Genomic DNA, 25523 nt, shown 5'->3' on the forward strand with positions numbered 1-25523 from the left:
GACATGTTTGGTGTTGTAGCTAGCCGCATCTCAGCTGCGCTGTAAAGGCTCGTGTTGAGAGGTTCTGTTGAAGTCGTATAATTGTTGAATATTTAGTTTGTCATACCGCCGCCGCGCTACTGTTGAATATTTATTTTGTCATGCCACCACCGCAATGCCTTTGAGTATTTATTTTGTCATGCCACCACCGCACTGCCTTTGAATATTCATTTTGTCATACCACCGCCACACTATTGTTAAATATTTATTTTGTCATACCACCATATCTTGCATATCTACCGTGAGGCCCGCTGGTAGATGTCCGGGAAACGTCTGGTCTCGTTCTCGTTCCTTAAGTTAAAAAAAATATTAATGTTGTGTTGAAGATTTCAATATTACACAAGCAGTTGTCATAGTTGATGTTATATACAAGACACCGATGATAGATAAGAAAGTATATTTGGTGATTTTAGATGTGTGAAGAACTTTGTATCGAGAATCTTCTTAGGGTAGAATAATTTGACATGCGTGGAGTTTGCCAACGGTTTCTGGCGAAGTCGAAACATTTATTAAAATTAAACGAAATATATAACATACATATATACACAATAATTGTACAAACAAGTCAGGTACAACAGCCTCGGGTATAGTGGCTACTTTCAAAATTATTGAGGTAAGCTCGGTTAGTCAAGCTGGTAAAAGCTTTCATCGTCTAATGATGGCCTATGCTAGTCGCAGCGCCCTAGTAAGCTGCGCGTGCTAAAGAATAGGACGAATCTAAAATTTCATATTAAGTGCACATGAGAAAAGCCTTCACAAGATGCATTGTTTAGCCAGGCAAAATGGTTATTAATTAATATTAATATTATTATTTACTAACCATTTTGCCTGAATAACAATGCATCTTGTGAAGGGGTTTCTCATGTGCACTTAATATGAAATTCTAGATTGTATCTTTAAATCAGTCAGGATTTAAAGATACAATCTATCAAATGTAAACGAGTGAATGACATTTTAATGTAGCTTATCTGATGAATGACTTCTATTAAAAACTAATTCATTTAGAGCGGTGAAATTTAGACAGAACTTCATCGAGAAGATAATCTTTGCTGCACATAATAAGGTTAAAGTTAGTTGTCTTGAAACTATATTTTTATTTCATAAACTTATGAGGCAATCTATTCATAAAAGAACAACGGGCCATAAATTTTTTTTAGAACGAATTGCATTATATTTAGTAGCGAAATTAACAACAAAACTGAAGTTACAAAATCACCGCTAGGGTTTTAAATACAAACAAAATTTCTACGCAATCCTCGTTTGAAGAGCGATGGAAGGCACAGGGGCTATACTTTCAAAAAAGTTAAGAGATCGTAAGTTCATCAGCCAATCATTGACGGCCTTTCAAGTCAAATCCACCAATCACAGACAAGAAAATAGAGCGTAAGTACTTACGTTCACTTAGCGAGTTTTGAAAGTATGGCCCCTGGTCTCGAAAATTGAAGCATCGTGGGCAAATGTGGAGGCAATGATTGCCGTAGGATAATGATCTTAATCGATAAACTTTATCGAAATGGCTGGAATTCCGCCTTAACTTTTTTAAGGTCATTTGTAGTTCCCAAGCGCCTTACGAAGGGATTGGAGTCGAGTTTTAGGTGAAAATAACTCTTATTGTCTCAACTTTTATTCTTTTAATCTTTTTAATGAAATTTTCAAAATAATATGAATTTTGAAGGAGTTAGAGTTGAGTGATAGGACTCGAATAGGAATAGAATTCGAATCGGAATAAGAGTTTAATGTGAGTAAAATTTTATTGGGTGTAAAAGTCGAGAGGGAATAAAAGTCGAATGGAAATAAAAGTTGTGAGGTTTTCACACAATAGACAAGGTGTAAAATTAAAAAAATAATCAAGGAAACTTTTATTTTAATTTTGTCAACAAAATGTTGAGTTTAATTTGGAATAGTTTTGCTTCATTGTGAAGCAGACAAAGTTCAGTCGTTAAGAGCCAAATCCCAAAATTCGATCTTCAGAATACGGTTCACAAGAAGTTGAAGGTGGCGGTTTGAAAGAACAGGTGACGAAGGAATGATGTAGAAATAAATTTCCAATTGAATATTTATTTAATTAATATATTCAATTAGCCGGCTAAAATAAATTTAGGCTGGCAGTCTCAGGATTGAAATAAATGTATACTGTATAAGAAATAAATTTGAATTATAAATCTTGCAATATGCCAGGGTAATTTAATTAATATAATAATAATGATCAAAATATCACTTGTGTACGTAAAACATTATAACTAACCTGTGATTTAAATGCCCAGTGTCGCAATCACTTAATGAAGGAAGAATAATTGGTGGAAAATAATGGAAATCAGTTTAAGGGGTGGGAAGTTGGGCAGAGGGAGAATAATAATAATAATAATAGGGAGAAGAGTTGACGGTATAAAGGTATACCCGCGGTTTATACAAGATCAAGAATGATTATTGATGATTCTCATTATTATGATGATTCTTATTATTAGGATGATTCTTGTATCATCAAGAATGATACAAGAATGATTACTAGTATTTGAAATAAGAATTAATATCAGGGGCCAGGGCTAAAAACTAAAAACTAAAACTGCGTTGCAACACATCCATGCGACAACATTTCTTCTCGCTTCGAGCCACCGACATGTGGAACAGCCTCCCTCATAGCATCGTTGACGCTCCGAGTGCGAACGCCTTCAAGAAAAGTCTAGACGAAGCTATGCAGGAGCATATGTTCAGTCTTGAAATGACTAGCACCTTACGGACCTGGCAATAATTCCAGCAGCTTTTTCAATCGATCGTCTGTTCAGGAAAGATCGGGTTCAAAAAGCCGGGTCCCTTGTGGAATCAAGTCACGAATAGTACAAGAATCGGCAACAGGCCACGGGCTATTTCTTCAATGCCGACACTTCTATTCTATTCTATTAAATGGAAATCATTTTTACGAGCTGAACATCACCGTTAGCTCCTAATAAATACTTAGTGTCATCGAGCTTCGTTCATTAGTTCGGGATATATTCCTTGGTCATTGAATTTGAAGTTTGGCCGTGAGACCGGGCGTGAATTTGTCCGGCACCTGTAAGCAGGTGACATTGTTTGATCGCCTGGGTTCTGCCTGGCTAAAACGTGATTGCGTTTTAATTTTTAATAAGAGAACACGATATATGCAATGAAATATTGCTCCGGTTTGCAATGGTCTTCATTTAATTAATTTCTTCTTTAGAGCATTTCTGTTACGCCGGAGTGAAAATTTTTTTAAAGATAACATCTAATTCCATCCCGAGGCCGAGTCTCACTGCTCATACATAGAGCGAAGTTTATATTATGAAAGTTCATTGACTGGGCAGAGAGCTTTGTATTTCGAGGTCTCTTTGCACATTGTATCTACAAAGAATAGTTTTTTTTCAGCCGCGACGTCTCGAAAAACAAAATGTAGGCCTCGGCTCAACGCTGAGCAGGATTTAAAAGTGGCAGTTATGAATAAGCAAACCAAGTGTTGCGAAGTCGTGCTGTCAATGCCTGAACTAATGACTACAATATATTCTAGATTTAAGTCACTATTATGCTGAGGAAAAATTTTTGTGTTGCTAAGTTATCCATTAATTGAAAAAGAAAAATAGCTGTTCATATTTGTTTATTCAAGTTTGATTTCTGTTCTTGACGCATATAATGAGTGTGGGAAAGTATTTTTACACTCGGTTGGATATGATTAAATTGATTTCGATTCATATACCATGCATATTATTGAGACCCATACTCATTACCAAACACTGTGACCTTTGTTTGTTGAATATAAATTGAAATAAAAGTTTTCAGCATTATTGTTGGCTCCACAGTCCAGAGGAACAGGCGAAGCCTGAAAAATACAACGTCTTCAAAATAGAGACGACCGCAAAGTTGTAGGAAACTTTTCTTTTTATGATAAAAATTTTGGGATAATTCGCCCATCAGATAGGCATGTTTATAAAATAATAAACCTAACTATACAAAAAACAACTAAAACAGTTCTACACCACTTTTTCACTTTATTTATCAGTTCTATACCACTTTACTTTATCTAGAACATTATCGTTCCCTTGTTACATGAATATGGTAGAAATACACGGTCACGCGAAGAAGTTTCCTAGCAATGAACAAGACGCGGAGCCTAACCTTGAAGCTGCACTTGACAGCATTCACTTGAGACGAGAGGCTGCGCCGGTAACTGGCAACGAGTTGACTGTCTACCTCTCAGTAACGAACTTGTTTTGTACGAAAGTGCTTTCCATCACATGCTGTTACTAGCAAATATGGAATTATTCAATGTTAATATTGAAATATTTCATGGTTAGGCACTTGTTTTGTACGAAACTGTTTTCCATCACACGCTGTTACAAGCAAGTTTGGAGTTATTCAAGGTTAGCATTGAAATATTTTATATTTAGGTTTTAATGTCAACGGGACTTAATTATTTTAAATATGAACCAACCAACAAAAATATGTATTCTCATTTTATCATTCATCTGTTGTTTTCACGGGAAAGTTTTTATGAAATGCAATTTTACAATGGTAGCTTTTAATTAAAATTTTTGTTTGTGCTGTGGACAATTAGTCAAATAGTGATCAATCAAACCCGATATATTTAATCCCGTTGAACAGGTAGAAAACAAACTTGTTGCCCTACACGCACGCTGTGAACTTGTTGATAAATTTCGAGCGATGTCGTCACATCTCTGCATCAGCACGTACAAGTCCCCTAGACATGATGTCCTCAAGCTCGAGGTTTGTATCTAATCACTGCACACAACGATATAGGTAATGTCTGATACATCACTGCACACAACGATATAGGTAATGTCTGATACATCACTGCACACAACGATATAGGAAATGCCTGCAAATTTGCACGAAATTATATATAATGTCTGATTTTTTTGCCCGCTTGTTGGTGTGGATAAATTATTTTTGAGAGACCATCTCATGGTGTACCAAGATGACTTGAATAATGACTACTACTCACTAAAACACTAATGTATTTTGAGAATATGAAGTTATGTTTATTTTAAAGTGAATTTAATTCATTACGAATTAAGCGAATGATCTTAATTCGTGCAAAAGGTTTTGTTTGCCTAGAACAAGAATAATCTATAAATTTCACAATAAATTTTTCACGTGAGCGTCATTATGCCAGGCTCGAGCGAGCCGTCGAGCGTTGTGACGGCTCGCACGAAGGGCCAAGCTCCCGTGGCTCCCCCGCTGTTCCAGTTCGTGACCAGCAACAGCACCCAGGCCACCCTGTACCTCACCCAGTGGGACTCTGGGGGCTGTCCCATCTCCCACTTTGTTGTCCAGCTCCGCGACTCCAACAACCACTGGACTACGGGTCAGCTCAAAGTGATAATTTCCAAAGCTAAAAAATTGATGAAAAAATGGGATCACGGGTCAGCTCAAAGTGATAATTTCACTAATAAGTGATAATAAAGCTCAAAAATAAATGCAAAATGGCATGAATTTAATGTGTACCAAACTATGAACAATCAAGGTTTGCTCATTTGAAAAATGTATTTACATCGAACGAAATATCAAACTCTGATGTTTGTGGCCAATAACTGAACGTACCATTCGAGTTTGTTTAAGTGATAAGCGGTCATTTTCATGTAGGAATGATGACCATAAAATAGCAGTGAAGAAAAGCGACGTAGAACTAAAAGTTTGCGGCTCATTTAGCATATAGCGCAATTCATGAGATGTTTCATGGCATGGGACGTCAAATATGTGCTATGAAAGTCTACGGCAAACACTCGTAGTATTCTAGTATCTATGACTTATAAATAGCGGTTTCAGCGCTTATTAGGCCGTAGGCCTGTCGCTGATTCTTAACTTCGCAGAACATTTACAGCATTTTGCGGTCTCGAACTCGCAACTCACTGCTACAATTCTGCTGTGCTTAACCGCCCAGCCTCCTTGCCGATTCTGACCAGAAACTGGCGCCCAGAGCTGGGATCGAACCCGCGCCTCTCGGCGCCAATACTGGTACTCTGAACTGTAACCACTGGGCCACCCTGCCTTGTTTCAGTATTTCGTAATGCACGGAACTGTGCCGTTTTTGCATAAAAGTGAACAGAAAATAGGTTTCAAGTAAATAAATTAATCGCTTAGCATGCACTTCATTTTGTTTCAGTGAGCTCGGAGGTGTTGCCGAGCAGGACGTTCGCGGTGACGGGCTTGTCGGGCGGGGGGGACTACGACATTCAGGTTACGGCGCACAACGCAGCCGGCGCCACCAGGGCGCTCTACTCCATCTCTACCCCGCTACCACAAACTGATGGTGAGTTACACGTCCTAAAATTATTCGAGTTATATTTCATCAGTTTTTAAATTTTTAGTGAGGTTTTTAGCGCATTTTCTCATTTATGGAAAAAATGCACTATTGTTCTCGCCATGTCCGTCCGTCTGTTCGTTAGTTCACGTTTTCGTCAACGAGAAAATGCGCTCTCTGTCACTCACTGCAGTGAGTACTGAGTTACCGTATATATACAATTTTCTTTCGATGGACTGTGCTGTTAACCTCGTATACTTGTGAAAAATTGACCAAGATTAAAAGTAATTCCAAAACTTGAGGTCACAACGTTTAGGCAGTAAATATAGGGACCTTTTGAGACAGCTATTTAACAGATATCAGAGCCGAGGCAAATACATGGTAGCAGTACACGACTAGTCTCACTACTTCAAATTATATTGTTCATGCCAAGAGAGCACTCATGTTAGTTATCATGTCAATGTATTTTTTCGGCCATATCTGTCAAGCGTCCATATTAAGCGCCACCTGACTGGTTATATAAGTAGTTTTACCTGAACCTGAGGACAGGATACCAAGCGCGTGAAGGATAAATAAGACATCATCTGTCTAGAGAACTTATCTTGAGACAGGGTGGATACATGAGTTATATTAGTGGTATTAGGTTAAGACGTCGACCGTTAGATCTGAGTAGCTCCAACGCAAGTTACATTGCGACGTGCTTGTTAGTTACATGAGGCCTTATTAAGGTTCCTTTTCTGGCACTTGACGTCGTCCATACTGACTCAGGTTTAGTACTTTTCCGTCATTCTCTACCACATCTAGTAAATATTACGTTTTAATTACGGATGATCTCAACTTAGAATATTATAATTATGAATAGAATGAGGCGCCTGATTGACATCGGACATATCAGCTACTGAGAACTATCGATAACCACGTAAATAGGTATCCAATGTAGTAATCATGTCACGATAGGCCCAAAACTTGGGCTGAAATTCACAAATTTTGTGTACAAATAAGCATAGAAATGCTGTTGTCTGTTTTTAGCGCGTTTTCTCAGTTACTGAAAAAAATGCGCAACTGTGCTCGCCATGTCCGTCTGTCCGTCCGTGACTCCACTTCGTCGACGAGAAAATGCGCTCTCTGGCACTCACTGCAGTGAGTACTGAGTTATATTTTTTCAGGATCACCGACGGCATGGGGCGGTCCCAGCGGTCAAAGCAGAGACGATCGCAACTCGCCGCTGTGGCGCGACCTGCGCATTCTCATCCCTATGGCGCTGTCCACACTCGCCCTAATGGCCACACTCGTCAGGATCTGCATCTGCGTCAGGAGAAGTCAGCATTAGCATGCGCGGGGTCGTTATTTATTCAGAACTTAGAGAGAAAGCCAGAAAACTGAACTGAGATTTGTACCTCTGTTTGGTTTGACCGCAGCTATGGTGGACTTGACATGGCACTTGTGACAACTATGCCACCGCAGTTTTGCGATAAAAAAATTTTATTTTAACTTAGAGATGAACGAAATTAATACTAATAATATTTGTTTTTTTTGGGAACAGAAGTTACGGGTACGAATAGCCTCATTCAATGCAATTGCTTCAAGTTTCTCCCAATCTATTTATACCTCATTCATTTCAATCTTATCTGCATTAATATCAATATTACCTATACTTTTTTTATATCGGACATATTGTTGATGGATTCAATCGCTGCTGTAAAAAATTAATTTTAAAATCAATTTATTTATTCATTTTAATCTTCAATAAGCGTTTTGCTTTAACAACATAAAAAACGGAAATTCTATTACGTTAAAATCTCTCATATAATTCATTACAATTTCTTTCGTACTCCTCTTATTATCATTTCCGATGCAGTAGATAAATTTATTCGTGCACGCTTCAGTATCATTTCCGATGCAGTAGATAAATTTATTCGTGCACGCTTTTTCTGGTGCCATTTTTTGCTTTGCAGATATGAGGCTTAGGTTGATGTTCATGCAATCGTTGTAAAGAATTTTTTACTGAACATACTTCTCCCGTGTACATAAGGTTGGGACCTTTTAGGTAGGACCATAGTTGATGAGCTCAGTTTGTAGTCAATTTTGCCCTAGATTGTTCAGCAATTTTATACGTTAATATTTTCTTACGTTATGACCATTTTATTGTTTTTACCTCTATTATTTTCTCTATTTGTTTATAATTTCGACTAACCTCAACTTTGCGTTCAAAATGTCCATTCTTTGTTATCAGAAACCGTTACAGTCATCTACGCGTTTTCATTCCGAACAATCCCCCGAACAAAGAGTGGGTTTTCTTTATAATCATATTTTCTTCAGGCAAAACCGTGACAAAACACAACCCTGCTGATGACGAAGTGGCTGATGGCGGAGCATCGAAGATTGCTCAGGACGGCCACGACTCTTCCATGCTCAGGGAGAAACAGGACCTCGAAAACCCAGTCAAGGCGCGCTCACATTTCCAAAGATTTCCGCAGCCTTTGCCGAACGTAGACGACGTTCGGAATGGTAAAAGAACCTCCTTGTGTTTGGACAATCTATATCATGGTTGAACTATATAAGGTTGACCCACAAGAAGTTCCGTCTTAAACTCAAACCATGATCTATATACTGCTAGAAATAATACGTTTTGTAATTATTTTGTTGATAAGTATATGTTAATTTTGATTATTGCTGCATTCATTTCATTGAATGTTATTAGTTGTTATGAGGCTGCTTATCTACTTATTATTTAATTTCTTAACTAAGGAACTTAAATAAGGACAGTTTTGAAGAGAGAGACAGATCATCGCTTCGGGGGTGTGTATCTTGTTGCTATTTTTATTCCAGATGCGTCGCCTGAAACAGTTATGAATGAAATTCTGATTACAATTTAAATTTTCGTTGAATAATTTTATTTACTCTCATTTGAAGAAGTACTCGATGCGACCCATCTACACTTTGTTCAAATTTGACATTGTATATTCACGGTCCGTATTTATAAATGAAATGGCTTCGTATGTAAAATCCATTGTATAGCTTCAAGGTTCGCTCTCAAAATTCCTGAAATTTGAGTCGAAATTTGAGTTAACTAAGAAGTTTACAGAACAACGCAAAATTGAAATTTCTAAACCATTAATGGCATTCATACCATATTAGAAATTGCAAATTATTGTGAAATATTAGTTAATTAATGAATTTTTTTTAGCCATATTCTACCGTTAGCAGCAAAATCCTATTAAATTCAGATTACCCAGGGGAGTCGGACGTGTATCACTACGCGGACAGCACCTACCATCTAGGGGCGCTATCACCGATACCCCAAGCCCCGCTGTCCCGACCTCCGTACGAGGCGAGGGACGGGGCCTATACAGAGGACACGAGCCAGAGGAGCTACGCTACTCTTGTGTACCAAATACCGTCGCTCAATAATGTCGACAGCCCTAATGCTGTAAGCTCTTTCCTGTTATAAAAATTTGTAAAATTTATCATTAAATTAAAAAATTCAATATTAAATATATCCTTTAAATATATTATATTTATTATTAAAATTAAAATTTTAAAAGATCCGGTTAAATGAAACGATTTTAGATCATCTGTGAACAAGTCACGAAAAGTTCAAGAATCGGCGACAGGCCACATCAGGCCTACTCTTTAGGGCCGACATCACTATGTTATTACGGAGAACTGAGGAAGCGAATCAGCTATTTTACGAACCCGGAACTCATTTACACCTTAAAACGTTTATAAATTCACATTTTTTTACACGAACCGATGGAACTTACTCCTCCTTCAGTTTCAATGCAGAATATTTCAATATTGCGGTCATGTTGTTGATTCTTTAGTGAGCAATAATTGTGAGGGAATATCTGTGAATTTGTAGAACATTGAAGTTCAATCTATAAATTCATATGAAATTCACGATCTTGGAAAAACTACAAATACAATAAATTGATTTAGTCGCAAACATTCGTCACAATATGACCTTGCTGGAAATTAATCGTATCCCGTTTACTCTGCCCTATCTTACTTTAATTTATTTTCAATAAGCTAAAATAATTACATTAATTAAAGCCAATATTATCTATGTTTAAATGTGAATTGTAATAATTGTTTTTTTCTCAAACTTTATCACCCGTAATGAAGATAATTAAATTCACAACAAAGCACGATTGAAGAAAATCTATTCAAAAGTATGTGGTTTGAATTTAATATCATTCGAAATTAATTTTTGACTGACCTCTTGTGGAGGCCTATTTATTTACCATGATTTTATCTGTGATTTTTTGTTTGTAGGATGATGAGGGCTCTTTGACGGAATATTAAAAATGTAAAAATAATTCTTACTAAGGTGGAAGGCTCCTCGTCGGACGAAAATTATTTATTTAGGCCTATTTATTTACCACGATTTTATCTGTGAATTTTTATTTGTAGGATGATGAGCGCTCTTTATCTGACGGAAGATTAAAAATGTAAAAATAATTTTCACCAAGGTGGAAGGCTCCTCGTCGGACGAAAATTATGCCAGCGCCATCCCCTCGAAAATGTCTCGAGGTTACCGCGGGCAGGCGAGGCCGGAGAGTTCAGTTGCACTCCGGGGCGTTGAGAACCGCCAGAGACGTCCGCCTCGACACATTTCTTTCCCATCCCAATGTTATGAGTAATTCTATAACATTTGAAGCCTAACGGGAATGTAGAAGTAGCATAACATTAAGATTGATAGGAATGGGGAAGTATACGGTCAACTTAAAGTGAAAAACCGCCCAAAAATTAATTTTATATAGGTATCTGAAAAACAGCCCAAAAAGTAATTTTATTTATGTGAAAAACAGCCTAAAAATTAATTTTATATATCTGAAAAACAGCCCAAAAAGTAACATTCATCTGAAAAACAGCCCAAAAAGTAATTTCATCTATCAAGCGTATTCAAGATTGACGGAATCGCATGAGATATGTCAACCATCCTCATCCTGTTTCGTTAATGCTTAAATTTGTAGATAGCGGCAGTATATAAATGTAGCAAAGATATCAGGATTATAATATACTCAGTGTTGTTAATGATATGAAAACTCAAAATTAAGCCTTGTTCTTGAGTTTGCTAATATAATAACGTGTTATTTCACCTGGCGTTTTTGTAAGGCAACGATTTTCCTAATGGATCCTTCAACATTCGTTGGGTTAAGTTCGAGTTCTAAGAGGGGTTTAAGTTTTATTTTCTTCGACCAGTGCATTATCCAAAACTTTATACGAGGATATTTTTTCCTCTCATCAAGTTTCTAGCGTTAATTGTAATTTTGCAGTTGTTGAATTTTCCTAAGAATTCAGTTCCATAGATTGTAAATACGATGTTGAAAGAACTGGCAGAAGTCATCATCAAATTTACGTAAAAATTCCAGGAGTTAGTGGGCAGAAGACGAGAAAAAAACGATTTATTCTTTACGATTATTTGTTTATGGTGCTTTTGTTATTCAAGCAAAATTAAGATGCTAATCATGGCACGAATACCTATACCTGTCCACTGAGATCATGTTATAATATAGCAAGAAGCGAACGAGTGCGAGAAGGTTATGCAGTCTCTTTCTTTAAATTCCGCCACTGAGCACTAGTTTACCACGAATATTATAAGCGTTCGCATTGCGTTTTTTTCAACGCACGTATATTATACAATACTCATGATTAAATAAGAACTATTGAGTTTCCAATTAGTGAAAATAAGTTTCAAAGTAAATGTACAAAGTTTTAACCGACAGAACTGATTTATTCAATGTTGATAGTAGGATGTGAATAGCAGGCGAGCTATTACTACTACTGCATAGATACATTTATTATTAGATAACATCTCATTAAACTGAAACGATCCTTACTTTCAGCTATCCTTAGTTTCTGTAAACGGTTTTCAATGTTCAGAATAAAGTTTACTCTGTTCAATAAGTCATTTTTTAAATTTAACCTTACAAAATTAAATAAAAATCCTCTTTGTATAACAAATTACATACTAAAATGCAAAAAATAGTATTACTATTAGATAATATATTAAGGTTTAGCTATCAGCTTCATATAGTGAGCACATGAAGTACATTTGCACGGTAATTAACATCACATCAGCAGCACATACAGCAATAACGAATACGCATATGCATCTTACCGCGATGGCCCTGGACCCTCTCTTCCTTCCTTCAGATTTCCCCTCACCCTACCCATGCCACCGTCAGAACTTTCCCCTTGCGATTCATAAAGTTTGGGACTTTGCTTCACCTTAATGGCATCTTCGTTGGAACTGTCATTTTGTGATTCAACAAGCTTCGGTCCTCGCCTCATCTCCTGACATCATCATCAGAACTCAAACCCTCCCGTACCTGCCTCACTCTCCTCATGCCGCCGCAGGAGCATTCATCTTGAGACTCATTATTCTTCATCCCTTGCCTCATCTTCCTTAGACCACCACCAGACCTTGCATCTTCAAATTCAGAAACTTTAAGCTTTTTCTTGTTCTGCACAAGCCATCGTCATAACTTTCATCTTGTGATGCAACAGCTTTAATCTTCTGCCTCATTGTTCTTATATGACCCTCGATGGGTCCAAATCAGACTGGGCTTCAGTGCGCAGCGGCGTTCCACAAGGAAGCGTTCTCGGGCCTGATTTATTCGTTGCGTTTATAAACGATCTGCCAGAAGATGTGTCTAGCGCTTGCTCGCTATGTGCTGACGACACAAAAATTTATAATACAGTGAAGAATACGTCGCAAAAAGTACAGTTGCAAGGTGATCTTGACAGGCTGGTTGACTGGGCTGATAAGTGGCAGCTGCGTTTTAACGCTGACAAATGTAAAGTAATCAACCTTGGCAAGTATAATGAACAGCAAGATTACAGTATGAGAAGACATGGTTTTAACGACAGAGTGATGATGTCGAAGTCGACAACGGAAAAGGATTTAGGAGTTAATGTCGATAATGAGTTGAAACTTTCGAGGCATATTGCGGCTCAAGTTAATAAAGCCAATAAACGACTTGGACTGATCAGACGCTCTTACGAGCACATAGATGCTGAAGCGATGAAGATGTTGTTTGTCGCTGTCGTGCGTCCGAACCTAGAGTTTGGCAACGCTGTGTGGTCACCAAAACTAGAAAAAGGACAAAAAATTAATCGAAAGTCTTAAAAAACGTACAACAAGGATAATTCCGGGATTAAAAGGCAAGTCGAATGAAGAAAGATTACCGATTATGAAGCTTCCAAGCCTCTGTTATCGACGTCTGCGTGGTGACCTCATTGGAGTACCGGTATAAAGGTATACCCGCGGTTTATACAAGATCAAGAATGATTATTGATGATTCTCATTATTATGATGATTCTTATTATTAGGATGATTCTTGAATCATCAAGAATGTTTACTAGAATTTGAAATAAGAACTAATATCAGGGGCCAGGGCTAAAAACTAAAAACTAAAAACTGCCTTGTAACACATCCATGCGACAACATTTCTTCTCGCTTCGAGCCACCGACATGTGGAACAGCCTCCCTCATAGCATCGTTGACGCTTCGAGAACGACAACCTTCAAGAAAAGTCTAGACGAAGCTATGCAGGAGCATATGTTCAGTCTTGAAATGCCTAGAACCTCACGGACCTGGCAATAAGTCTAGCAGCTATCTCAATCGATCGTCAGTTATGGAAAGATAGGGTTCAAAAGGCCGGGTCCATTGTGGAATCAAGTCACGAATAGTACAAGAATCGGCAACAGGCCAGGGCTTATTTCCGACACTTCTATTCTATTCTATTAAATGGAAAACATTTCACGAGCTGAACATCACCGTTAGCTCCTAATAAATACTTAGTGTCATCGAGCTTCGTTCATTAGTTCGGGAGATATTCCTTGGTCATTGAATTTGAAGTTAGACCGTGAGACCGGCCGTGAATTTGTCCGGCACCTGTAAGCAGGTGACATTGTTTGATCGCCTGGGTTCTGCCTGGGTAAAACGTGATTGTGTTTTAATTTTAATAAGAGAACATAATATATGCAATGAAATATTGCTCCGGTTTGCAATGGTCTTCATTTAATTAATTTCTTCTTTAGAGCATTTCTGTTACGCCGGAGTGAAAATTTTTTTAAAGATAACATCTAATTCCATCCCGAGGCCGAGTCTCACTGCTCATACATTGAGCGAAGTTTATATTATGAAAGNAGTTATTCATTGTTGACATTGAAATATTTCATAGCTAGGCACTTGTTTTGCATGAAACTGCTTGCCATCACATGCTGTTACTGGCAAGTTTGGAGTTATTCATTGTTAACATTGAAATATTTCATGGTTAGACACTTGTTTTGTACGAAACTGCTTGCCATCACATGCTGTTACTGGCAAGTTTGGAGTTATTCAAGGTTAGCATTGAAATATTTTTTATTTAGGTTTTAATGTCAACGCGAATTAATTCTATTAAATATGACCCAACTAACAAAAAATATGTATTTTCATTTTATCATTCATCTCAAAAGTTCACGGGAAAGTTCTTTATGAAATGCATTTCTACAAATGGTCGCTTTGAATTAACATTTATGTTTGTGCTCTGGACAATTGATACAGTAATGTAAATTTTCGTTCTGCAGAATCTCTTTAAGACTTTTTACATAAATGAAAATAAAAGTTCAAATAGTGATCAATCTAACCCGATATATTGAATCCTGTTGAACAGGTAGAAAACAAACTTGTTGCCCTACACGCACGCTGTGAACTTGTTAATAAATTTCGAGCGATGTCATCGCATCTCTGCATCAGCACGTACAAGTCCCCTAGACATGATGTCCTCAAGCTCGAGGTTTGTATATGCATCAGCACGTACAAGTCCCCTAGACATGATGTCCTCAAGCTCGAGGTTTGTAGATTGAAAAAAAAGCTTTCTCAATCAATAGCAGTTAACCATGAACCTATTGATTATGAGTGATTGAAAACGCATGTATGAACGTTTTTTTGAACGTCTTTTTGAAAACGTCCTTTGAACGTCTATATGAAAATTTTCGCCATAATTCTCTTTTGTTTCTTATTTTTTAGAATCTGTTTTGATCATGTTACTTCTTGGTGTTCATAATATTTAAAAAAATTTATAACGTGATATATTAATATTTAAATATTCCCTTGTCATTCAGAAAGCTCATTATATCGTTATAAATTATTGTGTCTACATCTATTTTATCATGTTCAAAATAGAAGTCAAATGTTCAGTTATGTTTCGTGGGACGCGACTGCTCGATGGTGCCGGCCGTGCTCGGTACCACGTATGGCTGTCAGGCCCGCAGGCTCGACTTATCCTTCAACAAAATCAAGTGAGCGAATACAGCGTAAGTTAGAGTATGACTTGACGTACATAAGGGTAATTCACTGAAACTTCTTGTTTTGTATTCCCGAACTTCCCGCCAAGCAGCCAGATATTGTAGACAAAATATAACTCAGTACTCACTGCAGTGAGTGACAGAGAGCGCATTTTCACGTCCACGAAAATGTGAAGTCACGGACGGACATGGTGAGCACAATAGCGCATTTGTGTCATAAATGAGAAAATGCGCTAAAAAGGAGAAAGGTAATTCATGTAAAAATCCAGGTCATGAAGTTTTGTGTCGTGCCTAGTCAGTTGCCACGGTGCATTGGACAAGTGAGCAGCATGCGTTTGCTTCTGGCGTACTTTTCTAATGGCCGTTTCATTATCGCTATTTGTTGAGCATTCCGTACTCGGTTCCGTATTCGTTCTTCAGTTGGGTTCCTGATCAGCTCCAAACCTAATCGGGTTCCGATTAGGCTCCGTGTAATTCTTTTATGGGGTTATCTTAAATCAATTGTTTACAATGTCTGTCCAAGGACCCTATACCTCATTAGAAAGAACAGCATACGCCAAGCCATCGCTAACATACCCGTCTTATGCTTTAGTGAGTTGAACGCAACTGCAAAGTCGACTAACAGAATGCATTGACAGTAGGGGGCCGTCATTTGTCCGATATCATCTTTTAAACTATGTGATATAAAATTTCAGGTCATGTCTTATTCAATAAAATTTATATTGTAATGATATTTCCACTAGTTTTTTTCTCGGCTATTAATAATTAATATTAATATAGGAGCCGTCATTGGTCCGATATGATGTTTTAAACTATGTGATACAAAAATGCAGGAAATGTCTTCTTCAATAAAATCTATATTGTAATCATATTTTCACTATTTTTTTATTTGGCTTTTAAATCAGGAAGTTTCCGTGAATCACCCTGCATTACGTCTCTTTATCATATTACTTTCAACAACATCAAGTGAGCCGGCAGAGTCCATGGTAAAGTGTCTTGAGAGGTGCTCCACTGTATCTTCATCGTTCATATTTATTAACATCACCAGAGAAAAAGAATTTGTAATTTCAATACTTTGTGTGAGAAATTTCTTGTTTCTTCTTCCTAAATTTCCAACCATTTCCAGGAACATTCTTTAACATATTATTATGTAATGACATTTAGTATATTATTCGAAAATCACAACAAACTTTTATTGGGAAATATTCTCGATATAGACCTCACGTTCGCTTGAATTTGGTTTCTGTTCTCCTTACGATGTTTTAATCGAAAACGAACCCACAATAAATGATACAAAATTATGCCATGGAAAATTTAGTTTTCAACGAGGTTCACTTCCCGAGGCCCAATTACCTGTTGAACGCGCATCATCATTTTCAATCCGCGCTTTAGCCTGAAAACCTAACGCGGATTGAGGTCTCTGAAGAATGGATGTGCGTTCGTTGTGCCATTGGATTTCCTTTCATTGCTTTACGATTGAATCTTCAGCTCATTGTGCGGGCTGGAGAGATTCCCTTATCTCGAGGAACTGATCCTGGACAACAATTGTCTGGGCGACGACGCACTCTGGCCCTTCATGCCTTACCTCACCTCACTCTCCATCAATAAAAATTACGTGAGTCGAGCTAGGAAATTCTTCAAGCTTTGAAATATGACCAAGCAATAGTGAAAGAAATGTTGGAGGAACTTCTCGGCTTCCGTTACAACAAAGGTATCAGAAGAAAATTATTATATGTATTAATTTTATTTTGCTTACAGTTATGTGGTTAGTCTTCAATATTGATGGTCATTGCCCCAAGGTAACAATTGCTCCAACAATACAAAACTCTCGGGCTTACAAGCGGCCTCTGGTTAGGTTGCTCTTCAAAGCTTCTATGCGTATACTCCACATGCCAGAAAAAAACACACCGAAAATCTATAATTAATTCTTTACTTCCATTATACTGTGCTTTCCATAGAAGGGTATATTTAAATTAGAACCTAATTTAATGATGATTCATTTGAACTTTACTTTTCAACTAAGCTGACAGTTTTATAACACATTATCCGAAGTCATTTTGTTTTTTGCACTATAATCCTATACCTAAAATAATCGTAACAGATCCAGAATTCTTCTTCATCGACATATTGATGCATTTTTTCGATGATTGCACTAAAGAAATGGTAAACATCTTCATTTGTACAAGCCGTTCTAGAACGTATGGGCAGAAATGATAATTATTGAATTGCTCCATTGCAGTTCAGCAACACGGCTCAGCTACTGTGCCAGCTGCAGAAAGCTTGCCCTAAACTGCGCTACCTGAGCATGCTGAACAACAGCGCTTGTCCTGATATCTTCAACGCTGCTACAGAGACTTCCAATTACGATCAATTCGAGGAGACTTATCAACAGTACAGGTGCGTGTCATCTGCCTCTTGCACGCACAACTGCATAGGTTATTCATGTTATTTCTTACAAATTTAGGCATGAAATGTGTGTTTTATCATCAAAAGTTATCGAACTCGAAATACTTCGTTTGTTTACGCATGAAATTTTTGTATAAAATTCAAGAACCGAGTATAAATGTTTTCAATTACACCACGGGTCTTGAGCTTAAATGATAACAAGATGTGTATCTGGCAAGTCGCAAATTATTGTTTCACTCTTTATTAATATATTTAATGCTGTTGAAAATTTAGTAATGCCACCATTTTCCAGAATCGTGAATTTGAATGAAATAAAGGTTTTGGACAACTAAATAGAAGGCATGACGTTTGAATGAAGTCATTTTTCGTTGCATTTTTGTGCAGACTTTTAGTGCTGCAACACCTCCCAAAATTACGTTTCTTGAACGGACAGCCTGCGAGCAAGAAGAAACCCAGGAGCGCCAAAGACGGCAGCTCTCCCTTCACTGAACCGACCTCCAAGTAGACAAGATCACTGAACCGACCTCCAAGTAGACAAGATCACTGAACCGACCTCCGAGTAGACAAGATCACTGAACCGACCTCCAAGTAGACAAGATCACTGAACCGACCTCCAAGTAGACAAGATCACTGAACCGACCTCCAAGTAGACAAGATCACTGAACCGAGCTCCAAGTAGACAGGATCACTGAACCGACCTCCAAGTAGACAAATTCATTCAAACTTCGAAACGTGGTAAATTTTTGGAGTCGAGGAATGCTTGAACTCGCTTTGCGAGTTCAGACTGTTATTGAGGTCTTATAGGTCAGCGATATAACCACTGTTATTATTAAAAAACAAATTTAAATTTGCACAATTAAATTTGTTTAAAAAACCACGGAAACAGCACCCGAAATTACAGTATCCTCGATTCTAATCAGGGCCATAATTTCAACAGGAAAGCCTTCGCTCGACCTTGTTTTCTTGTATAGTCATGTTTTTGGGATCAGTTATTGTTTGAATAGTCAATTTTACTTTAGATCAAATATTAAGGTGACAGATAAACTGATATATTTGGTGATGTTTCATGCCGAATCCTGGTGATACCTTAGCAGACATGTTTGGTGTTGTAGCTAGCTACATCTCAGCCGCGCTGTAAACGCTTGTGTTGAGATGTTCTGTTGAAGTCGTATAATTGTTGAATATTTTGTTTTTCATACCTCCACCGCACTATTGTTGAATATTTATTTTGTCATACCACCACCGCCTTATTGTTGAATATTTATTGTATCACTCCACCGCCACACTTTTGTTGAATATTTATTTTGTCATACCACCGCCGCACTATTGTTGAATATTTATTTGTCATACCTTGACTTCACTATTGCTGAATATTTATTTTGTCATACCACCGCCGCACCATTGTTGAATATTTATTTGTCATGCCTCCACTGCACTATTGTTGAATATTTATTTTGTCACACCACCGCCGCACTATTGTTGAATATTTATTTTGTCATACCACCATATGTTTCATATCTACCGTGAGGCCCGCTGGTAGATGTCCGGGAAACGTCTGTTCTCGTTCCTTAAGTTAAAAAAATATTAATGTTGTTTTGAATATTTCAATATTACACAAGCAGTTGTCATAGTTGATGTTATATACAAGACTCCGATGATAGATAAGAAAGTATATTTGGTGATTTTAGATGCACTGTTTATCCAGGCAAAATAGTTAAAAATGTCAATCATGATTTAAAAATGCAATCTATCAAATGTAAACGAGTGAATGGCATTTTAATGTAGCATATCTGAAATATGAATGACTTATATTAAAAACTAATTTCTTTAGAAAGGTAAAATTTAGACAGAACTTCATCGAGAAGATGAATTTTGCAGCACATCATAAAGGTTAAAGTTAGTTGTCATGAAACTATAGTTTCATTTCATAAACTTATGAGGCAATCTATTTATAAAAGAACAACGGGCCATAAATTTTTTCGAACGAATTACATTATATTTAATAGAGAAATTAACAACAAATCTGAAGTAACAAAATCACTGCAATGGTTTTAAATACAAACAAAATTGCAACGCAACCCTCGTTTGAAGAGCGTTGGAAGGCAAAGGTCTCGATAATTGAAGCATCGTGGGCAAATGTGGAGGCAATGATTGCCGTAGGAATTCTTAATCGATAAACTTTACCGAAATGGCTGGAATTCCACCTTAACTTTTTTAAGGTCATTTGTAGTTCCCAAGCGCCTTATATGAAGGGATTGGAGTCGAGTTTTAAGTGAGAATAACTCTTATTCTTATTCTTTACTATCACTCAATTATTCTTCTTTTATTCAACTTTTCAAAATAACATGAATTTTGAAGAAGTTTGAGTTGGGTGATAAGACTCGAATAGGAATAGAATTCGAATCGGAATAGGAGTTTAGTGGGAAAAAATTTTTATTGGGTATAAAAGTCGAGAAGGAATATAAGTCGAATGGCAATAAAAGTTGTAAGGTTTTCACACAATCGACAGGGTGTCAAATTAAAGAAAAAATCAAGGAAACTTTTATTTTGATTTATTTAACAAAATGTTGAGTTTAATTTGGAGTAGTTAACTTCATTGCAAAGCAGACAATGTTCAGTCGGTAAGAGCCGAATCCCAAGATGCAATCTTCAGAATACGGTTCACAAGAAGTAGAAAGTGGCTGGTTGAAAGAACTGTATGCTGTATAAGAAATAAATTTTAATTATAAATCTTGCAATATGCAAGGGTAATTTAATTAGGGTTATAAAAATGATCAAAATATCACTTGTGTACGGAAAACACTATAACTAACCTGTGATTTAAATGCCCAGTGTCGCAATCACTTTATGAAGGAAGAATAATTGGAGGAATATAATGGAAATCAGTTTAAGGGGTGGGAAGTTGGGCAGAGGGAGAATAATAATAATAATAATAGGGAGAAGAGTTGTACGTTTTGATGGTTTGGAAATTGATATAAAGACTTAAGGCTTGTGTTTGAATCTTCGCAGGTAACGTAGTAAGGTAACGCACTTCTGGAGCGAAAAACTCTAAAAAAGTAAATCGATTGATTTGATTTAGATGGTGAAGTATAATAACTAAATTTAAAGCATGAAATTTGCATTCGAATCATTTTAAAATTGTAAGCCTTAAAGTACGTCAAACTTAACAAAAGATTGAACAAATTAATTTAATGGAGCAAAAAAATAAATACAACAAAATTCACACGGCATTCATACAAACCAAGGAATAGAGAAACAGGATTAAAGCAGACGGATGAAATACTAGCACGTTAATGCAGGTAGCCTATAAGTTGTCAAACTGTACAGAAACTGCAATCTTCACGAAATTGTCGAGTTTTTAGATAATGAATCACATCAAGATATGAACTCTGCGTCACGGCCGTAAAACTCTAGACTGTCACTGACGGCTAATATAACGCAATACAATAGATAACAGATGATGACTGCAAGCCCTGCGGCAGAACCTCTTATTTAGACTAAATGCTTATTCTTCGGGTGATGTTAGAGAAGTGGATACAACAATAATTCTAAGCTAATAATATAATAAAAGATCATTTTGAATAAACCCTGCTGAATACGAATTGACTGTGAGGAATGAGGAATTTCTCACAAAGTCGACTGGGAATAAAAGTAGAGTGGGAATAAAAATCGAGTGGGAATGAAACTCGAGTGGGGATGAAAGTCGAGTGGATGAAAGAGTTGGGTGGGAATGAAAGTCGAGTGTGAGTGAAAATCGAGTGGGAATGAAAGTCGAGTGGATGAAAGAGTTGGGTGGGAATTGGAGTTGAGTGCATGGGCATAACATTCGAGTGGGAATAACAGTGAAGTGATGTTCCGAGCGAGCCGTTCATTGATTATGTTCCCGCGGGCAGGTAACGAATTTGGATGAAGGAAACCACGTTGATTTTTATATTGCTTGAAACTTGTAAACTGACACGAGAAGCCAGACAAACTAATTACGTTCAGTAGTACAAAATATTACATCTAATTCAAATTTCACATATGGATAATTTTAGATATAAGATGATCATTTAAATTGAGGTTCGCATGGTTCTAATGGCCTAGAAGGTAACGTAATTTCAGGCACAACTTTGAGTTACATGTTAAGAGTTTTTCATAATTGTTAAAGACTTTTGGTGCCGGAAGCACATCTCAAACTGATCTCAGCTAATTAACTAAAGAGTTAACGACTAACCAAAGAGTAAACGAGTAACGTGCAAACTGTACGTTCTAGATCTCTCAATGGCGGAGACATCTATGTGGGTAGCCACCACATGTGAGAATAATCGAAAAAATCAATAAATTAATAAATAACAAGGAAATTAATCATGCGTGGGAAGCACGAGCTGCAAGGTTGTAAAGCGAAGTACAAGGGTGAGCTTAAATAGAGAGGATTAGCAAATAGAAATAATTTATATGTTTTGAAAAGAATTGTAATATTTATAAATTTGAGTTGGATCTACTTATTGCTAATAAAGCGAGTATAAGACAAGAATTAGTATTAAACATTTTCCAGGAATAGGAACAACCTATAGGAACAAGGCTTCCACTTCTTAGTAATCTGGCGAAAAATTTGCGATCAGCACAAATAAAAGTAAAAATAAATACAGCAAAAAGACTGGACAATTTTTTCGGGGTAGCCCGGACGCCGATATTGCAGAAAAAAGGCACAAAATATTTCAAATAAATTTAGCAGCGGCTTGCGTCGAAGCGATGTTGATATTAGCGATGTTCTTGCTTGTGGTCACAGCACGAATGCCTGAACAAGAGGCGGGTGTCCGAATTGGTTAGTGTTTAGGAGTTAATATTTATTAATATATCAATCATATAGTATTAACCAGAACCTATTTAACCGAAACTTTGCAAATGATGCTTATATCATTCAATTCAAATCAAAATGATCCAAGTTGATCTGCCTCAGCGAGAAGTTATGCTGCAAAATATCAAAATTTTCGGCAGCAGGAGGCCGAATAAAATTAATCTGTCCATAGATTTTAGCATTTTAATTTAAAATAAACTTAAAATTAGGATTATTTTAGTTGTTACAGGTGCACGTGTGTGTTGAGTTGATGAATGAGAACTCCAGCAGATAATTCAGAGTATAGCGAATTTACGCGCGTAAATTCAGAATACTACGAGTAAAAACTGTGTATGAGAGGCAGAGAGCAGCAGCAGCAGCAGCAGCAGCAGTAGCAGCAGCAGCAGCAGCAGCAGCAGCAGCAGCAGCAGCAGCAGCAGTGCTATAGCATCTGGTATTGGTTATTCCTGACAACTAAGAGGCACAGCTGCTGGTGGAGATCAATAATATGGGTGAAGAGCAGCAGCAGCAGCACAGCAGCAGTAGCAGCAGCAGCTGCAACAGAAGAAGCAGCAGCTGCAGCTGCAGAAGTCAGGTGCAGCACAGGATGCTGGGCACTTCAGGGCACAGTCTCGGCGCAGCTGTAGCAGCAGCTGTAAGTCAGCTCTTAAAGCTGCAACAGGTGACCGGGCCGCGCACCGCTGCAATTTACCGTTAACGACATCTTTGCTGGAGCTGGTGAGTTTAGACGATTAAACCTCAAAGTCTGTAGAAGTGTTGAACTATGAGGATATAAATGTATACAAAAAGTGTTCGTCCATTTATGGTGTCGGGGAAAATTCTAAATCTATTGTGTCTAAGTTACCGTATGGCTGAATGACAGAGATCGACTATTAACTGAAGAAAGTTGTCATAGGAAAATGCATATACTTCTTGAGTAACCTTTTTGGTTAAAATAAAGGCTGAATAGCTCTGGTTTGTGCATGAAGGATTATCTCGAATCGCGTTAGGAGAAACGTTTATATTCAATCTGGCTGCCCGAACGTTCCAGAGAAAGCCTGACTATTAGCAGTCAGTTTTGTAGCATTTGCAAAAGCTTCAGAGATTATTCATTTACCGGAAATAGTGTTTTTAACCAGTGAAGATCTGGTAATACGTCCTATGACAAGATCCTTACAATTCGGCTGCTTGACCGACATTTTTCGAACATGTATCAAGTTTTTTACGCCTGAAAATTGAGCGCGTTCTCGAATCGTTTCCATGAGAAGTAGCTTCTGAAATTTGTCTCAAGTTTTAAATTCTTTTTGTTTCTAAAAATTGAACACTTTAGCGAATGAACGGTTTAGAACTTACGTACTTGTAAATGGATCGTTGTTCAGATTTGGATCGTTGGGTAAACATCAGTCCAGCTGAAGTCTTGACGGTATTTATAAATGGTCCAAGTTGTTGTCAAAACATTTTGATGATAAAATTTAGAGGAAAGACGATCGCAGGTTTCATATTTACTCGAAATTAAATTTTGGCTTAGACGTTAATTAATTAACGCTTCGTCTGGCGAAGCTTATATCGTCCTTTGGAATAGTTAATTGCATTTCATCCACATAAGGATCCTGCAATTTTATAAATATTACTTACTTTTACCGCTTATTAACGTCATCAACGAACTCTTGTTAATAATGTTGTATTAAAACAAGGGAGTCATGACAGCAGGGATAATTGGTAGCTCAACTGAATTACTATATATATAATTGCGTAACTGAATTGCTATGTATACGTCACTGAATTACTATGCATGAGAATAAATTCAAATTCTGGATGACAGCTAAAATTCTTCTAGTTTTGGTGCACAACAGATCACCATAACCAAGGGTTTAATGACGGAGATTATACTGTGACTGCAACTTAATATTTGTAAAGCTCTCCTTAACAAATCTTAAACACATTTAAATGTTGTGCCAAGCGTTTGCAACAATTATTTAGAATAATGACTGTAAATAACTGAATATTGAGCCCCAAAGGAGTCTGAAGTCCTAGAAAAATGAGCACAATTTAAGTTTATGTCATGTTTTCTTGTAAGCTAGGGGTTATTATGGAGGCAAGACATTTACCATCAGTTATACAAATTAGGAAACAAAAATTTGGTTATTAAATCATTTTGCTCATCACATCGCAGTTCAGAAATACATCAACGATCAATTTTCGATTTCTTTATTAACACAGGATCTACCCATCACCAATACCTTTATCATTACCCTCAGATTGCTTCATGCTTCTCAGTCTATTGATGTTAATCAGCAAAAAACAGAAAATTAATACTTTTTGAATCATTATGACTTTAAATAAATCGATTAAAATCTACATGCTTTAATGGAGATACGTTTGGCTAATACTGTCGTGGATGTAACTATGTTTGTTATTATGTTTATCAGTGTTCATGATAATTTATAACCTCTATTGCGTTCAATATTATTAACTTAGTAATAATGTCATGAACTTCCTTCTGAACATGGATCAATTGTCGCCACTGTGCCGTGCCCCGATTAGGCTCAGATCTGTAGAGGCTTTGCAGTGACAGCGCGCGTGTTCCTCCAGCGCAATCTGGTGCCGCGCGTTTAAGGGTACGCACACAGTGAAAGCAGGTTTGCCCGCGCGGGCAAACCTGCTCCAACCTGCCACAAGAATGAACAT

General features: G+C 37.2%; 2 protein-coding genes across 2 annotated transcripts; both read left to right on the forward strand.

Moving 5' to 3' along the window:
* Window positions 1–4101: 4101 nt before the first annotated feature.
* On the forward strand, window positions 4102–11097 carry LOC108670246. Its single transcript, XM_047885388.1, has 8 exons — window positions 4102–4261; window positions 4768–4806; window positions 5183–5374; window positions 6173–6319; window positions 7477–7629; window positions 8630–8818; window positions 9538–9740; window positions 10783–11097. Exons 1-8 carry the CDS (start codon window positions 4102–4104, stop codon window positions 10951–10953), a joined length of 1254 nt encoding a protein of 417 aa, XP_047741344.1. The 3' UTR covers window positions 10954–11097.
* Window positions 11098–15004: 3907 nt separating this feature from the next.
* Window positions 15005–18831, forward strand: LOC108670248 (leucine-rich melanocyte differentiation-associated protein). Its single transcript, XM_018157708.2, has 5 exons — window positions 15005–15156; window positions 15504–15604; window positions 17099–17225; window positions 17850–18007; window positions 18401–18831. Exons 1-5 carry the CDS (start codon window positions 15037–15039, stop codon window positions 18519–18521), a joined length of 627 nt encoding a protein of 208 aa, XP_018013197.1. The 5' UTR covers window positions 15005–15036; the 3' UTR covers window positions 18522–18831.
* The last annotated feature ends 6692 nt before the right edge of the window (window positions 18832–25523 follow it).

The sequence above is a fragment of the Hyalella azteca genome, unplaced genomic scaffold (assembly GCF_000764305.2).
Source record: "Hyalella azteca isolate HAZT.00-mixed unplaced genomic scaffold, Hazt_2.0.2 contig17793, whole genome shotgun sequence".
NCBI lineage: Eukaryota > Metazoa > Arthropoda > Malacostraca > Amphipoda > Hyalellidae > Hyalella > Hyalella azteca.

What these genes read in the sequence shown, in the direction of transcription:
- LOC108670246 (XM_047885388.1), top strand. Translation starts at nt 4,102, where the DNA reads ATGGTAGAAATACACGGTCACGCGAAGAAGTTTCCTAGCAATGAACAA. An exon ending in CACTGCACACAACGATATAG is followed by an intron (nt 4,807 to 5,182) that starts GTAATGTCTGAT and finishes TCATTATGCCAG; the next exon opens with GCTCGAGCGAGCCGTCGAGC. An exon ending in ATGTCGACAGCCCTAATGCT is followed by an intron (nt 9,741 to 10,782) that starts GTAAGCTCTTTC and finishes ATTTTCACCAAG; the next exon opens with GTGGAAGGCTCCTCGTCGGA.
- LOC108670248 (XM_018157708.2), top strand. Translation starts at nt 15,037, where the DNA reads ATGTCATCGCATCTCTGCATCAGCACGTACAAGTCCCCTAGACATGAT. An exon ending in TTATCCTTCAACAAAATCAA is followed by an intron (nt 15,605 to 17,098) that starts GTGAGCGAATAC and finishes TTGAATCTTCAG; the next exon opens with CTCATTGTGCGGGCTGGAGA. An exon ending in TCTCCATCAATAAAAATTAC is followed by an intron (nt 17,226 to 17,849) that starts GTGAGTCGAGCT and finishes GCTCCATTGCAG; the next exon opens with TTCAGCAACACGGCTCAGCT.